General features: G+C 31.3%; 1 protein-coding gene across 1 annotated transcript; it reads left to right on the plus strand.

Moving 5' to 3' along the window:
* The first annotated feature begins 9,041 nt into the window (after positions 1–9,041).
* On the plus strand, positions 9,042–11,874 carry LOC116001996 (patellin-3-like). Its single transcript, XM_031241999.1, has 4 exons — positions 9,042–10,369; positions 10,834–10,958; positions 11,035–11,176; positions 11,258–11,874. The coding sequence occupies exons 1-4, from the start codon at positions 9,149–9,151 to the stop codon at positions 11,507–11,509; spliced, it is 1,740 nt and encodes a 579-aa protein (XP_031097859.1). The 5' UTR covers positions 9,042–9,148; the 3' UTR covers positions 11,510–11,874.
* The last annotated feature ends 4,739 nt before the right edge of the window (positions 11,875–16,613 follow it).

Below are 16,613 nucleotides of genomic sequence, written 5' to 3' on the forward strand. Positions count from 1 at the left end.
ATTTGTTCATTGTCATAGTTGTACTTTTGACACTACATCCTCACCGTAATTGTTACTAAATGTTTAGCCAAGACGCTTACAACACGTTTGATTCACATAATGAATTTCGAGGGAACAATACTCTATCGGAAATGGAATATGCAATGAATATAATAGAAATTCAATTTCTTTGGTTCGCGGAGAAAATATATTCAAGAATTGAATTCTAGTCTTTGGTTGGATTAAGATAAAATTGCCATCTTCACTTGTATATATATTATATGCTCAACCGTACAAAATGATTTTTTAAAGAAAATTTTTAGGTGGACGGGAACAGATTAAAGCAACAAATTACACTTCTTAAAATTGATTTGAATTACCTAAAACGTCTATAAGTTATATTTAGCTGGTCAAAAATATATGTCATAAGTTGCTTATTTGGACAAGCAATCATATTTGGTCAATTATAAAAATTTAACATCAATAATTTACGTTACAACGTAATTATTTAGAAGATTCGATTATTCTAAAACAAATAGTACAACATAGTTTTTTTGAATAAAAATTTCATATTGAGTGAATTTCAATTTTTTTCACTTCACTCTCAAACAATTATCTAATTTAAAAATTAATTAAAATTCAATCCACCCAATTTAACCATGATATAAAAGTGAACAATTTCGAGATATTGAAAGTTGAAGCGGCATAACTGTGGCCCTCCTAAGTGAGAGGTCACAGATTCGATCCCTCATGGGGGTGTTGGCTCGTCGTTGTGCTTCAGTAGGTTGAGAAAGTATGTATAAACAGATACTACATTGTAATAGAGTAAATAGTATTTAAAAAAAAAAGATATTGAAAGGTGAATGGATGGACAAGTTCAAATATATACCACTCGCCATTAATCTCTTAAGGACTATTTGGCTGGTAGCTGCAATTCAATTACATGCAGCACAATTCTTTGGCTACCCAAATTACAGTGTTTGATTGAAGAGAATTGCAATTTGTCGAATTGCAAATCTTTCATTTTGTTGAATTGCAATTCATACCCTCCACCATATGAATTGTAACTCGGAGGGGGAAAAAGAAAGGGAAAAAGGAAGAAAAATATATTTTTACCCTTGATTATTATTAGTATTATTATTAATATTTTATTATAATTTTTAAATTTGAATTGTGATGTTTGATGAGTATTTTTAATATAATTTTTAAATATATAAATTCTGAGAGATTTAATACGTTGTACTTTGTGCTTTTTTGAGTTGTACCTTATGCTTAAAGAACAACTCCCAAAGCACAAAGTATAATCCACAAATGCACGTTGAAATGTTGTGCACAGGATTTTAAAATTTTCCTTAAAAATTTATACACTACTACTAAACTAAATATTACTAAAATTAGGAGAAAATAGAACGTTTAGTCACTTAGTCTTGACCAAATTATAGATTTAGTATCCTTCTTATTATCAAAGTCGCAAATTTAATTTGCGAGCTATTACACATGAACGAGGTTCTCCGTTCATCATACATACACACCAATCAAATAATGGTTGTTAAACTCGTCATCCAAAAAAATAGAAAATTTGATTATTGAGAGACCAAATTAACCACCAATATGCTACTTAATAAAATAATTGATTTGATTTTTAAGAGACCAAATATGTTTTTTTTTTTGTTAAACTACGAGGTATTATGAATATGCCCAATTCAAATATATTACTTTGATAATAATTGCTCTGTAAAAGATTAAATTTACATCACAAATAACTAATGAATTAAATCTACGCAATAATTATAATTGACAATCTAAAAATGTTATTTTCTCATAAATTAAATTGTATATAATTTATTCCAAATATGTTAATCGAACCAACCATTTAAATTAAAATAAATAATATGTAGGGTGGTTCAATTCAATGATGAGTTGATGGGAACGAAAAGTGTTAATTCAGTGAAAGTGCACGGGGTGAATGTCATGATTTTCCAAAATTTATTTTGTAATTAATTATTATTAAAAAAAAAAAAAAAAAAACTGAAACTAACCGTTGCAACGGTAATACCCAGGAGGCACGCATGTCGCCGCAACGGGTCCCGACAACCCCCTCCTCTTTCACTGTTTCACTTTCACGCACGAAACTTAAAAAAATAAAAATAAAAATAAGAATTTGTAAATAAATAAATAAATTTAATAAATGAGAAGACAACAAAGAAAACCAAGCCATCAGCTTTCGATTGCTTTCTCGCTTGAAAAACGGACGCTGTGGGTCCCATTAGCCCCCACAGATTAAAATTTTGGGTAAATGTATTTTAAAACGTTGATCAAAATTATATTTTCTGAACAATTTCTTCTTTTTTTAAAAAAAAAAAATAAATAAAAAGAGGGTATCTTTTTTTTTTTTTTTTGAAAACAAAGAGGGTATCTCTTTTCAAACAAACTTCTGTAACTTAATTAATTATAGAATAACAAGCGGAAAAAAACTGTTCTTATAAGAAAAACAATGTTTGGTATTTAATTTAATTTTTTTTTTGTTAACAAGCTTAATATCTAGTTTAATGATTAATCATGTGAGTATATTTTATAGGTGAGCCCCATCAAGTGAGATGTACTCACGAATGAAAATCATGTTATGTCCAAAATATTGACTTTGTCAGCAAATTAGTGGATTGCAAATTGTGTTAATAGTTGTGACCAATAAATTATATCAATAGAAGTGTTGCTATTTGTGATTGAGCAATGACATGTACACCAATAAGGTTTAATGTCTCATATGTTAGCCGTCACCCAGGGCAGGAGCTAGAAACTCGTATGAGTGGGCGAAATTTAAATTACATTAAAAATGTCAAGAATAAAATATCAAACAATTATGATAACGTTAAAATACAAAATGCATTATAAATTACAATAGAATGTTTTTAAAAGATTACATAAATATAAGCTTTATATATATATATATATATATATTTTAATGTTATATATGTGTCTCACACACACAGAGGGATGAGGTGGGGGAGGGGGAGGGCAACTGTCCCCACACTAGCTCTGTCTTTGCCCCCACTCCTCCCCCTCTCCACAAAAAATAAATAAATAAAAATCATAAATTCGAAGACTAAAAATACTAATATAAAGTATATTACTGTAACTTAATTTTAACATATTGTACTCGTGCCACATATATAAGCGCTACTACAAAAGTGTTGTCACTATTACATTTTGCTAACAATAACAAGTTTGACTAAAAAGAGGTAATTTAAATTATATACAAATTGTTTGAAAATTTGTATTTGAATACGAAAATATACAGATAACAAAAATAATCATATTTGTCAAACAATACTTATCTTATTAGACAATACACTATACTATTATTTTTTGGATTAATTGTTGGATTTGATAATAATAGAATAAAGAGCCGACTTAAAGATGACAAAGAAGTGAAGAAGTTGTCAAGGAATTTGAGAAACAATCTCCTCTTTGATCATTTGACAGCCTGTTATCTGGATCCAATGACAAGGATGTTCTTAGTTACACTTGTCAGAAGCTTGATGAAATCCGATTTTTCTTCTTTTTTATTTTTATGTTCTCTCTCTCTCTCTCTTGATAAAAAATACATGATCAATTAAATTTGTCTAAATAAAAACTAATTAATTTTACAAAATAAATTTAATTTATACCTTATCCAAATGATTTCCCGTGATACTCAAATCTCTGTGGGTGAGTTTCATAAAGTTCATTTTATATCATAAGGATTCAAATTGAGTTAAACTGGACATTTAATTTATAAAAAAGTCCACAATTATTAATTAAGACTGGACATTTAATTTATAAAAAAAATTTATAATTATCGAGTGTGCACTTTCAGTAAAAGACGTTTTGTTATCTTAACAAATAAAATGACCACAAAAATATAAAATTATAAACTAACCTAAATTACTTATAATTGATCGTTTTAAATCGAGAAGGCCAATATAAATTATAACTAGGCCTGAGCCTGATACTTATATAATTTCACTTTCGTTGGTTGGTTTTATGTCAATGAAATTGACAAACGTGAAACGCCCATAGTTTAAAAATATTGGGTGATGATTCAGGAAATAGACTTGCAAATTATTCACCTAATCTTATCCTGTGATATCCCAAGGCTTAAGTTGAAATTTCTTTGGGATTTTAATAGCCTTTCCATGTAATTTATTCATAAATTAATATGCGATTGTGACATTGAGATGTATATTGCGATGATAATAATGGAATTGACTAGTGACGGATTATTTTTATTACAAGAATATTATCAGGTAATTGCAATTTTTTTAATATTTAAAAATAAGATTTTTATTTGGGTAGTCGAAATTTAATTAATTTTAATTTGTTTGAGTTAATCAAATAAAATCATATTAAGTTGTATAATTTAATTTTGTTCTCGAATATAGATTTGTATCATCTATAGGATTTTTTTAAAGAATACATTATGTATTGAATATTTAGATTGCGTATAAGTTGATGTTTATACAAATGTAACTAATAAGTTGGAAAGTTTTCATTTATAGTCAACAATTCTAAATAAATTAAAATTGTTGAATCCCGGCCTAACAAATACTATTTATATTGGAGGTGTAAAAAACATTATGATGGTAAGTAATTGATGAAGTTATCACGAGTATTTTCTGGTTGGACACTTAATTAGTCGGTCATAACACGTGATTGTAAGTGATGTGATTATTGAAAATGTGACAAAAATATGACATTTACCATACATCGTGCATGACCTGCATGACTAGATTCTCAACCTTCATGACCATGAAGAGTCGAATGCAAAAGCATGTGAAACCTTAATTATCGGCTCAATAGAGATACTTTAAAACCTATTAGTGATTTTTAATTAATATTATTAAATACGATTTACATATTTTTAAAATTATATTAAAATTAATATTCAATTCAATATTTAAAAAAAAAAGACAATAAATTCTACTATCGAAAAACTCATTATTACTAGTCAACAAAAAATAGTTCGATATTAACAAATTCTTGAACTTTTTTCGACACTTGTATGAGGTGGTCATAATTTTTAACTACTGATTAATTAAAGATGATCGAAAAAGTTGAAATTATCATGCACAACGAATGACCTTCATGATTAGATTCTCAACCTCGATGAATAAGAAGAGTCCAAAGGCACAAGACACCTTAATTACCGGTTCAATTTTAAAATTAGAGTTCAATTATATATATATATATATATATATATATATATATATATATAAAACTCATTATTACTAGTCATCAACAAATATTGGTTGGATTACACATTTATGTTTGTATTTATATATTATATGCTCAACATGTGGATCATAGTTTCCGGTGAAGCGGAGATTCAAAGAGATTTAAAGTTTTAAACCAATGACCTTTGGTATGAGTTTGGTTCTAATACCAAATTGAAGCATGTGTTCCCAATTAAAAGTCTAAACTGGTAGTTTGATTGCATATTTATGTTTATATATTATATTATATGGTCAACAATAAAAAATGAGAAGAAAAAAAAAATAAAGGAAGAGGTAGAGGCCACAATGGTTTTATCCAGAAACTTTATTTTTTTTTTTTTTAGTCTCTTGTGCGCAGTAAACAAATGTCTAACCTCAGTGTTTAATTGAGTTATCATGATTTACATCATCTTAGAAGCTTTGCCGAGTTGGGCTTTGAAATCCTTGGGGTTGGAATTCAACCTTTTGGAAGAAGAATAGAAAATAGAAACCCTTTAGTTTGTATGAGGGTTTCTTGCATCTGAGTTTTTGGTTTTTAACATAAACAAATTTGCCATGATTGGCATAAAATCTTTCGACAAATATATTTTTTTTAAAAATTGATTTCTGAACATAAGTGTTCAAAAATTAAGGAAACACATTTAACATTAAATTAATCAAGTTTTTAAATGAGTGATCGATAATAGTAGGAAATCTTTTAAAGTTTTCAAATGGTTTGAAATGCTATTCCCAAACTAAGAACTCTAGTAATTGTGAGTTTTATAGCAAATTAGCAAACGATGCATTTTTTTTATCATTTAATTATTTTTTATTTTGAAAATTGGTTTCCTCAATTCCTAAGTCAACAAATGTAATCCACTAAGTTTTATTTAAGTTGTCAATTCATTCTCCCATCGAATATAACTACCCAACAGCTGCTGACTATTTTTTTTATAACTATTATTAACTCTGTTAGAATATAGTATCTGTCTGAGTTAATGTTTCTACCGAAGTTTGAATTTGTGAACTGTGACCTCTCATTTATAAAAGTTAAGGTGTCCATTTTTTTACTTACAAATTGAATTGCTATATTTCAAAATAAGTAGTTGAAAGATCAAAAGTTTAATTCTTTCTTTAAAAACAAATTAGAAACTTAGGATAAATTGTTTAAAAAATTTTAAATAAAAAACATTAATGCTATAATCAAATAATAAATATATGTAAAATATGGAATAAAGAATACATTACATAGATACACGACTACCACGTCGTTGTGTACGAGTGATAGAGGACATATATTTATTGAAATTGATGTCTCAGTCGTTGCTTGGGTTCAAAATTTTCCATATTAACCCCTAACTTCATTAAACATTATTAATATTTATTATTATTATTATTATTATTTAAGATGAAATCTACGACTATGATCACGGTCACACAAAAGAGGTAAACAATATTAAGAATATGTGTGCAAACTCAATCAAAAAGATATTAACAATAATCAAACTCATGATCTTCAAATATAATAATAATTCTCCATTTGCTTGGCCACCCTTATTAATTAATTTGTTTATTTGTATCAGTCATTAATTTGTTTGACAATAATATTTTGAAGACATGACAAAAAGCATCTTTCATTCCAGTTTAGGGTGCATTTATTTTTTTTTTAAAAAATTGTTTAGACTAATTAAAATGGCAGAATTGAAGAAAGAAAAAATAGAAACTATACTAATTTTGTTTATGCGTTTTAAGGTAATTGCATTATCAAGTCTTGGATCAAAGACTTATAGTTAATTGAATATATATTTATTTATACATTATTATCAAAAAATTTATACATTTCTCTAATTTTAAAAAACAATTTTTTGCATTTTTAGTCCCACAACTATGTTGTCACTTGTAGGATTGGTCCACAACTTTCAAATTTTGCAATTTTGGTCCACAACTGTTGTTTTTGTTGCAAAAATGGTCCTTTTTCAGTCAACTAGTAGCTGGAAAAAAATTCCGGCGAATTTTTCGGCACTTTTTCGCCGAAAAAAAAAAAGAACTAGCATATTTTCCGTCAATTTTTCATCGAAAAAAACAATTCCCCTTTCAAGTAGGATTAACATGGACAATTCTAAAAAACTAATTAAAGTTAAAACTAATTCACTCCTCAAAACATAAGTAGCCATTTTAATTATTTTGATTTTGGTAAACTAATTAAAGTTAAAACTAATTCATTTCTAAAAACATATGTAGCCAATTTAATCTTTGTAAAATTAAGTACAAATTCAATTTTTTTTTAACTTTTTAGTTTGTTTAAAATTAATTTAACGTAAAAATAATTTAAAGTACAAATTCAAAATTCTATTTAAAGTAAAAATAATTTAAATTTAAACTATAAAGTAAAAATAATTTTGAATTTGTATTTAATTTTAGTAAGATTAAATTGGCTGCATATGTTTTTAGAAATGAAATTAGTTTTAACTTTAATTAGTTTACCAAAATCAAATAATTAAATTGATAATATGTTTTTTAGAAATGAATTAGTTTTAACTTTAATTAGTTTTTTAGAATTGTCCATTTTAATCCTACCTGAAATGGAAAATTTTTGGGTGAAAAATTGAAGGAAAATCTGCCGGTTTTGTTTTCCCGGCGAAAAAGTGCCGGAAAATTCGCCGGAATTTTTTTTTTTCCGGCGACTAGTTGACTGAAAAAGGACCATTTTTGCAACAAAAACAATAGTCGTGGACCAATATTGCAAGGTTTGAAAGTCGTGAACCAATCCTGCAAGTGACACCATAGTCGTGGGACTAAAAGTGCAAAAAACTCTTTTAAAAAATAAACAATGAAGAATAGAAATTTGATAAAAATGGGAAACTTACTAAAGAAAATGGAAGAATTTAAGTAAATGCAACCTTAATTTCGAAATTAAAAGAGATTCATCTAAATTTAAATTCCTAAAATTTGTCAAAATACTTACAAACTCTATAATTTTAAAGATTAATTTATATCAACATAGTAGTTTGAGATAGTTGGTAAGTGAACAGTTAATGCAATTATAACCTTAATCGACAAAGAATTATAAGGAGGTGTTTAGTTGAATGAAAAATATTTTCCTTGCATTTGAGGAAAACTGGATGGAAAACATTTTCCTCAAGAATGAGGAAAACATTTTCATTGGACACCCATTGGTATTTTGTTTCCATAGCAAATGATTTCCATGAAAAACAAGGAGGACAACTATGCCATCACCAACTTTTTTAATTACCATTAATAATAATAATAATAATAGTATTATTATTATTATTATTATTATTGTGTAGGGATATAATTGCTTTTATACTCATTATTCCTTACAGTTCCCAATCCAACTAAATAATGGAATTTATATTCCTAGTAATCTCTTTTCCACTAACAAAACAATGAAATCTATTTTACTAGAATTTATTTTTCACGAAATTTTAATTTTATTTCTCTTCAAATATTTTTCAGAAAACCAAATAGGCTATAAAAAATTAAACTAATTCAAATTATTCATTGTTGACTGAATCAAATTAAAAAAAAAAAAAAACAAATCTCAAAACTTTAGAATTTTGTAATTATGAATCTAACCAAATATTGTGATTCATGTAATATTATGGTGGGAGGCCAATTATGCTAATACAGGGAAGAATGAGGAAGATACAGCTTTGAAAAATTCTACAAAAAAAAAAAAAAAAAGCTTTGAAAAATGGAAAATCCGGAAAAGAGGTGGAGATGGACCCCACTGCGAATGCGGTAACGAGCTGGCAACTATAGACAGACTGTTTCCACCCCCTCCCTCCACGCCTCTAAAACCCCTCTCTCCCCCCTCTACTCTCATACAAACCCAACTCTTCTTCTTCTTCTTCGCATAGTTTTCATTTCTCTTCGAATTTATCGTTTTATTCTTTTCCATTCGAGAATCGGTATATATGGCGGAAGAGACTAAGGCACCCGCTCAGGAAACGCCGGCTGCCCAAGAAGTGGCGGCGGCGGCGCCGGAAGCAGCCGCAGCTGCTGAGCCGACCCCCGAGCCTGAGCCGGAGAAGACGACTTCGGAGGAGAAGGAGACGGAGAAGGCTGCGGTTACGGAGTCGGCTTCGTTTAAGGAGGAGAGTAATAAGGTGGAGGAGCTTCCCAACCCGGAGAAGAAGGCGTTGGATGAGTTTAAGGCTTTGGTTCAGGAGGCTTTGAACAACCACGACTTTACGGCTAAGCCGCCGGCTAAGGAGGAGGAGAAAAAACCCGAACCAGAAGAGCAACCCAAGGCTGAGGAGAAGAAGGAAGCCGAAGCGGAAGAGCAACCCAAGCCTGAGGATACGAAAGAATCCGAGGCTGCTGCCCCGGAGCCCGAGCCTGTGGTGGACGAGAAAAAAGAAACCACCCCACCCGCCCCGGAAACGCCGCCCAAGGCGGCGGAGGAGAAAAAGGAGGAAGTGAAAGAGAAAGAAACTCCGCCGCCGCCCACGCAGGCGCCGGCGCCGGAGCCGTCGGAGGTTGTCGAGAAACTCGAAGAAAAACCCGCCGCCGCAGCTCCGGCGGAGGTAATCAAGGAAACCATCGTCGAGGTGGCCGCAACGGAGGAACCCTCCACCGTGGAAGAACCAAAAACCGAAGAAATCGCCCCGCCGGTTCCCGAAGAGGTCTCCATCTGGGGAATCCCTCTCCTCGCCGACGAGCGCAGCGACGTAATCCTCCTCAAATTCCTCCGGGCCCGCGATTTCAAGGTAAAAGACGCCTTCTCCATGCTCAAAAACGTCGTCGCATGGCGCAAGCAGTTCAAATCCGACTCCCTCCTAGAAGAACCGGAGCTAGGTCAGGGCCTAGACAAGGTCGTCTACATGCACGGAGTGGACAAAGAAGGCCACCCAATCTGCTACAATGCGTTCGCAGAGTTTCAGGACAAAGAATTGTATCAAAGCACCTTCGCTGACAAGGAAAAGCTCAACAATTTCCTGCGATGGAGGATTCAATTCATGGAGAAATCCATCAGGAATCTCGATTTCACCCCTGAAGGAATCAATACCTTTGTTCAGGTCATTGATCTCAAAAACTCCCCCGGACTTTTCTTCTTCAAGAAAGAGTTCCGACAGGCCACCAACCGGGCCCTCCAGCTGCTCCAAGACAATTATCCTGAATTTGTTGCCAAACAGGTATATTCCCATGATTCACCCTCTAAAGTTTCAATCTTTTGTTGTTTCCCAATTACCCATCTTCAGTTTTTCTGGAAATTTGAATCTTGAATTTACAGTTGTCCCTCTAAAGTTTCAATCTTTTGTTGTTTCCCAATTACCCATCTTCAGTTTTTCTGGAAATTTGAATCTTGAATTTACAGTTGTCTTGTTCCTAATCTTGTCCTTTTGTGCTAGATTTCGGTCTTAATTGCAACTTAACATTTGATTGGTTTAATTTTACTGGAAATAGAATGGTCTGTATAACTGTATTTAATTCATAGATTTACTTTTTTTGGTACTATTAAGATTAGTTGATTCCTAGATGGTGCTTTATTCTACCAGTTTTGGATACTAGCCAGTGATTGCATATTTCTGAGTTCTGCAATGTCTTTATTGTGTGGTTTAATGTTAATTGAGGTTGGTTGTTGGTATTAACTGTTAAGGTATTCATCAATGTTCCTTGGTGGTATCCGGCCTACTATAAGATGATCAATGCACTTTTCACCACAAGGACAAAGAGCAAGTTTGTCTTTGCAGGCCCTTCCAAATGCGCTGAGACACTCTTCAAGTTAGTGCACTCTTTCGTTTGTTGATATGATTCTTTCTTGCGGTTATATTGTTTCTTAACAATGGTGAAAAATCAGGTATATTGCCCCGGAGCAAGTGCCTGTTCAGTATGGCGGGCTTAGCAGAGAGGGCGATTACGAGTTCACCACTGGTGACCCTGCAACCGAGGACACTATAAAGCCAACTTCCAAGCACACTATTGAGTTCCCCGTTACTGAGGTAAGCAAACTCTGTCAGTCGACGCTCTGATTTGCCTGCACATGTGTGATTTTAATGCGAGTCGTTGGGTTTTTTTTTCAGAAGTGCACATTGGTTTGGGAGGCGAGAGTGATAGGTTGGGATGTGGCCTATGGGTCCGAGTTTGTGCCTGCTGCTGAAGGCGCATACACCATCATCGTGGAGAAATCGCGGAAAATTGGACCGGCTGATGAGACGATAATCAGCAACACTTACAAAACTGATTGTGCCGGGAAAGTGGTGCTCACATTTGACAACCAAACTTCCAAGAGGAAGAAGCTTCTCTATAGGTCCAAGACCAAGCCCTCTGATTGAAGAACTATGCTTGGGACAATTTCTTGTGGCTCTTCAGTAAAACTGGAATTTGTTCATTTATAGATTTTTTCTACCCCCCTGTTTCATATTAAATTTAGTGTTAAGAGTCTGGGATATTTATTTAATATTTGTTGGGATTTTTTTTGTGAACAATTGTTGGTGTTTTGACTGTTTGTGTGGTCTTTGATATAATGGGAAAAAGCAAGGAGAACATCAGTGACAGTGTATACAGGGTTGTGTTAATGTGGACAGAACTTTTGATATTTTAGTTCATACTTTTTTGTTTCTGGGAAACTCTTGTGTACAGCTTATGTTGCTGTTCTTGCTTTTTGTGCATGATTGATGGTTAATTAATGCTTCCTTAACAACACCATTCCTGTTTTCCAGCTTTTTGTTTTTCAGTTCATTCTTTGATGATGATGTCTGCACTTCTATTTGAACACAAGCATTTTTCACTCATAATATTTGATATATTCTGTTACACAATACTTAGATAGTACTCAGTATGACTGATTAATATTCTTGGTTTTTAGCCTATCAATATGGGTTTTTGGTTTGATACTGTGGTAAGTAACTTAGGCTGGTTTACAATTTTGTCGTCTTTTGTTACTTCTGGCATGTTTGGGAGAGAAGGAATTGTAATTTTTTCTCACTTAGGGTGGTTTCAATTTTGTCGTCTTTTGTTACTTCTGGGATGTTTGGGAAAGAAGGAGTTGTAATTCTGGCATGTTTGGAAGAGAAAGAATTCTAATTTTTTCTCACTTAATTGTATAACGACTGTGGACTTTTTTCATTAATTAAAGTATAAATCACTACACAATAGTAAAGGAAAGATGAAGCTTCATTGATGCAAGGGATAATTAATATTAAGTGTATATTTTACTGTAAACAAAAACCAAATCTGAATTTTTCTAATAAAGTATAGGAAATAAATATTGCAGTTGTAAGTTTCACCTCCAAAGTAGTTATCTTCATGAAAGAGATATCTTAAATTAAGAAAAGAATCTGAATTTTATTGAAATATAGAGTAGGTTAAGGTTACTTGCTCCAAATGATGTGTCTTCATTAAATTAATTTGTAATTGGCCATCCTTTAATTTACAGTAACCAGTAAATACGAAGGGTAAAGGGTTGAGGCATTTTAAAACTTTCCAAAAAATAGCTTATTGCGACGAAACTATTTTAATTTTTATAATAATAATAATAATAATATTATTATTATTATTAGACATTCAAGTTAGCAAAATAATAAAAATATAGCATTTCAAATTTTCAATCACCTTTAACATAGAATTCACCTATAATAACAAGTCAAAATGGGTTAATTACACTCTTTTTTATAAGTTCATGTATTTAATTGGAGATTTTTTTTAATCTTTTTTTTTATTTAATGACTTAATCACACTTTCTTAAGTAGTTCAAGAGCTTTTTTGAAATTTATCCCAAAAAATTATTTGAACCAAACTTCTGTACCAATAATTCACGACAACCGTTATAATTTTTCATATTTATTAAAATATTTATGAATTAATTGACTGTATAAAAGTCATTGTCACATGGTACAAAATTGGAGATAAATTAATCTATATAACATTACCATGTACAAATAGTATTTTTTTTTTAAAGAAATATTTAAATCAAGGAAGGCAGGAGTACTTTTGTTTTAAAAAATAAAAAATAAAAATAAAACTTTAGGGTGAACCAGAAAAAGCAACAATTTGTATTAAACTTTTGTCTGTTTTCCCTGCCCTTTAAAATAAAAATAAAAATAGTAACTTAAGATTCTTGATAAAAGTAAATTTTTATTGGTAAAAACCTGCAAAAGAGTAGTAGTGATAAGGTTAAGTGTGTGCTGCTAATCATTCTGCCCACCAACCTTATTCAACCAAAAGTCTACATTTGTTGTTGTTACCTCAAAATCAAGTCTTGTTTAGGCTGTGATTCCAATTCCTAAGGCTTGTACAATTGTCCCCACCAATAAAGTTTTTTTTTTTTAAATTGTTATTTATTTATTTTTGTGAAAAGAACCCCACCAATAATGTTTGGCATTAGGAAAATATATATCATGTTGTATAAAATATTAAATTGTGTTGAGATTTTTCTTGTGATGTTGAAATCTTTCTACCTCTGATTGCGGCAATGTATGAGCTGTACCCTATTGTATATTTGTATTAAACATCATATTTTAATTGAAAGAAAACAAATGTTTTACAAGAAATGTTTGTGTATTATTCGTTGAGAATGAAATTTTAGAGATATTATACTCAAATAGAATCATAAAATGTAGGTATGATGTTAGGTTTTGGACTTATATATATGTAGCAATGTCATACGAAGAGTTGTCACAGAATAGGGTTCAAGGGAGATTCAACTGAATTAGTCTCATCACGAAATAGTGCAAATGATTAAAAAAATCGTCAACACCGATGATTTAGAAATAAGTTTATGACTTTACAACTCGAAATCATATCATTTAAAGAAATTTAATATTTATCAGTTTCATTATTACAAGAACTTTTATGTTATTTTAAAACTATTACCTTGTTTTATAGGAAAAAGTCTCAAATTAGCACCATAAGTCCAACCTATAATTAATATAATTGAGTTACCTACCTGGAAAAAAAAAAGTTCAAACAAGACCCCGTAAACCGGTAAAATAATGCAATTATGGCCTAATTTTACCTTATCTACAAATTACCATTGTTGCGGTTGCATTCATTAAGAAGACCCTCATCCCGGATTTGTTGACAAACAACCCCACCAATTATATTGTCCGTCAACAAAAGAAGGTCAATTATTGTCTTAAAAAATAAAAAATCAAAATAATAAATTATAAACGGTGATTATTTAAAATAAATTAATTAGTTAATATTTTAAAAAATACTATACTCAACATCCACCTAAGCTTAGAACGTCATGTGCTATTCTAATCAACACCACTTCAATAGTTACCTGCTGGATAGGCAAAATTTTGGCTTAATTAATTCCACTATTTTATCAGTTTAGAAGATCTCGTTAAAATTTTAAAAACAAAAAATTAAGTGACTCAATTATACTATTTATTAAATTTCTAGAGCCAACTTTACACTTTTTTCCTATTTTATATTTATACTTAGGTTACACAACTTGTTTTGTTATAGGTACTAGAAAAGATGTAATATACCTGCTAGCTGGCTAGATAAGCATATGATTCATACTTGCAGACAGGGTAGAATACTAGAATTTGTGCCACTTTAATTTAATAACTTTTGGCTTAATTAATTCATTTAATGTTCTTTACTCCATTAATTTGTTAACATAGTCCTAGAATAACTTAGGGTGACGACATACCTACGAGAATCTCTCAAAAGAAAGAGACAAGAAAACTATAATACATAAAGTTATTAATATAGATGTGACTAAACTAAGCAACCAAAGTAATTATCCACTGAGTTATATGTTCAAAATAAAGGGTAATAATTTTGTTTGGGATAATTACACTTTATAATTACTTGATTAATTATTCTATTAAAACTCTTCTTAATTTGACAGTTAACAAATTGCACTTATTTCAAATAGGATTTATATTGTTTTATGACATTTTTATCATTTTTAAAATAAATAATGCTATCTAACCCTCTTATGTTTTATTTTATTTTATTTTATTTACACACCAATGATCTGATCTCTTCCATGGGATTCCTTTATGCAGCCTAAATGAGCCTGTGACAGTGCCAGTTTGTGTGTACATATATCCGTTGCATTGAAGTACGTAATTATAAGTGGAAAAGGTGACAAACAAAATAAATAAAGAAGAAAAAAGTTGACCATGTATCATATTATATATCCAATTTGTTTTAGACTTATATGATTTTTCTCTTACAATTTGAATCCAATTCCAATAATTTTATAATCTTACGTAAAACAGGAAATAGTAATTTTACAATCTGACCTGTTTTAGGAAAATGATAAACGTATTTTAAAGAGTAAAATTCCTATAAGTTTGTTAAATATTTTAATTATTGTTCAATATTGAGAATTTGATACTCAGAATCTCCACGGTAAAATATTGCCCTAACCCTAAATTTTTAATGAAAAACAACGTTGGCAATGGTTGTCCGGCTGGGGCCATGCATGTGCAGAACGGCGGATGTTTAAAATGGGCGGACTATATATAGATAGGAGTGGACCAAAATTGGAAGCTAATTAAGGGTGAAATTAGTGGAAGATGAGAGGGGAACATGTATGTGTGTTGCTGTTGCTTGCCAATTGGCATATATATATATATATGCCTTCCCATCCCAACAGCCCTTCCTACCCCCCATCCATTCCTGGCAGCCTGTTTAGTCAAAATCTCATTTGTACCCACTACCCACATTTTTGTTGCTTGTTGTACTGAGTTTGTTGGGGGGTGCCATGTGCAACATTTTTTCTTTGCCACTATTCAATGTTCAAAAGGACAACCCATGTCATTTGGTGTCTAAGCTATTACTTGTCGGAGAAATTAGGTTGATAATGTGAAAATAAAGAATGTTGTCGTCATGGGATAATCACTGTATGTTATAGAAGTAATTCACTACGAATGCAAACTTACAACAACGGTGTCGCTCAATCCCTGTCTCAGTAAACCTGGAACAGGGATTGAAACTTACACATCATTCTCAGAATATGTAGGTCTCCTTTAAATAGTATAGGCGAAGTGAATATGAAACCACATGTTATAACAATAGATCCTGGCCACTCACCATCGAGATCACGCATGGGTATCTCCGACTGTTTGTATCTCATGGGTCACTTCAACTCCATCCCGATCACGCATGTTCTACGCGAAGGCAACCAATGTGCTGACTTCCTTGCAAACTTGGGTGAAGAGGCATCCTGGGGTACTACTTTACTCGAAAACCCCCAGAAAGTATAAGGGAGCTCCTGGTTCGTGACTCTCATAGTGTGGCGACTAGTAGAAGACGCTAAATCAGGGATCGCTAGATCCCCTCTCCTCACCAAAAAAAAAAAAAAAAAAATAGATCCTGGCCACTCACCATTAAGTGATGAAATTAAATCCAAGAATTATTGTTTAATAAATGAGAATCACACTGTCTTTTCTGCTTGCATTTTTCTCAACATTA

The sequence above is a fragment of the Ipomoea triloba genome, chromosome 13 (assembly GCF_003576645.1).
Source record: "Ipomoea triloba cultivar NCNSP0323 chromosome 13, ASM357664v1".
Classification (NCBI taxonomy): Eukaryota; Viridiplantae; Streptophyta; class Magnoliopsida; order Solanales; family Convolvulaceae; genus Ipomoea; species Ipomoea triloba.

Coding starts and splice junctions, on each gene's coding strand:
- LOC116001996 (XM_031241999.1), top strand. CDS start 9,149: ATGGCGGAAGAGACTAAGGCACCCGCTCAGGAAACGCCGGCTGCCCAA. Junction 10,959..11,034: donor TGCGCTGAGACACTCTTCAA/GTTAGTGCACTC, acceptor GTGAAAAATCAG/GTATATTGCCCCGGAGCAAG. Junction 11,177..11,257: donor TTGAGTTCCCCGTTACTGAG/GTAAGCAAACTC, acceptor TTTTTTTTTCAG/AAGTGCACATTGGTTTGGGA.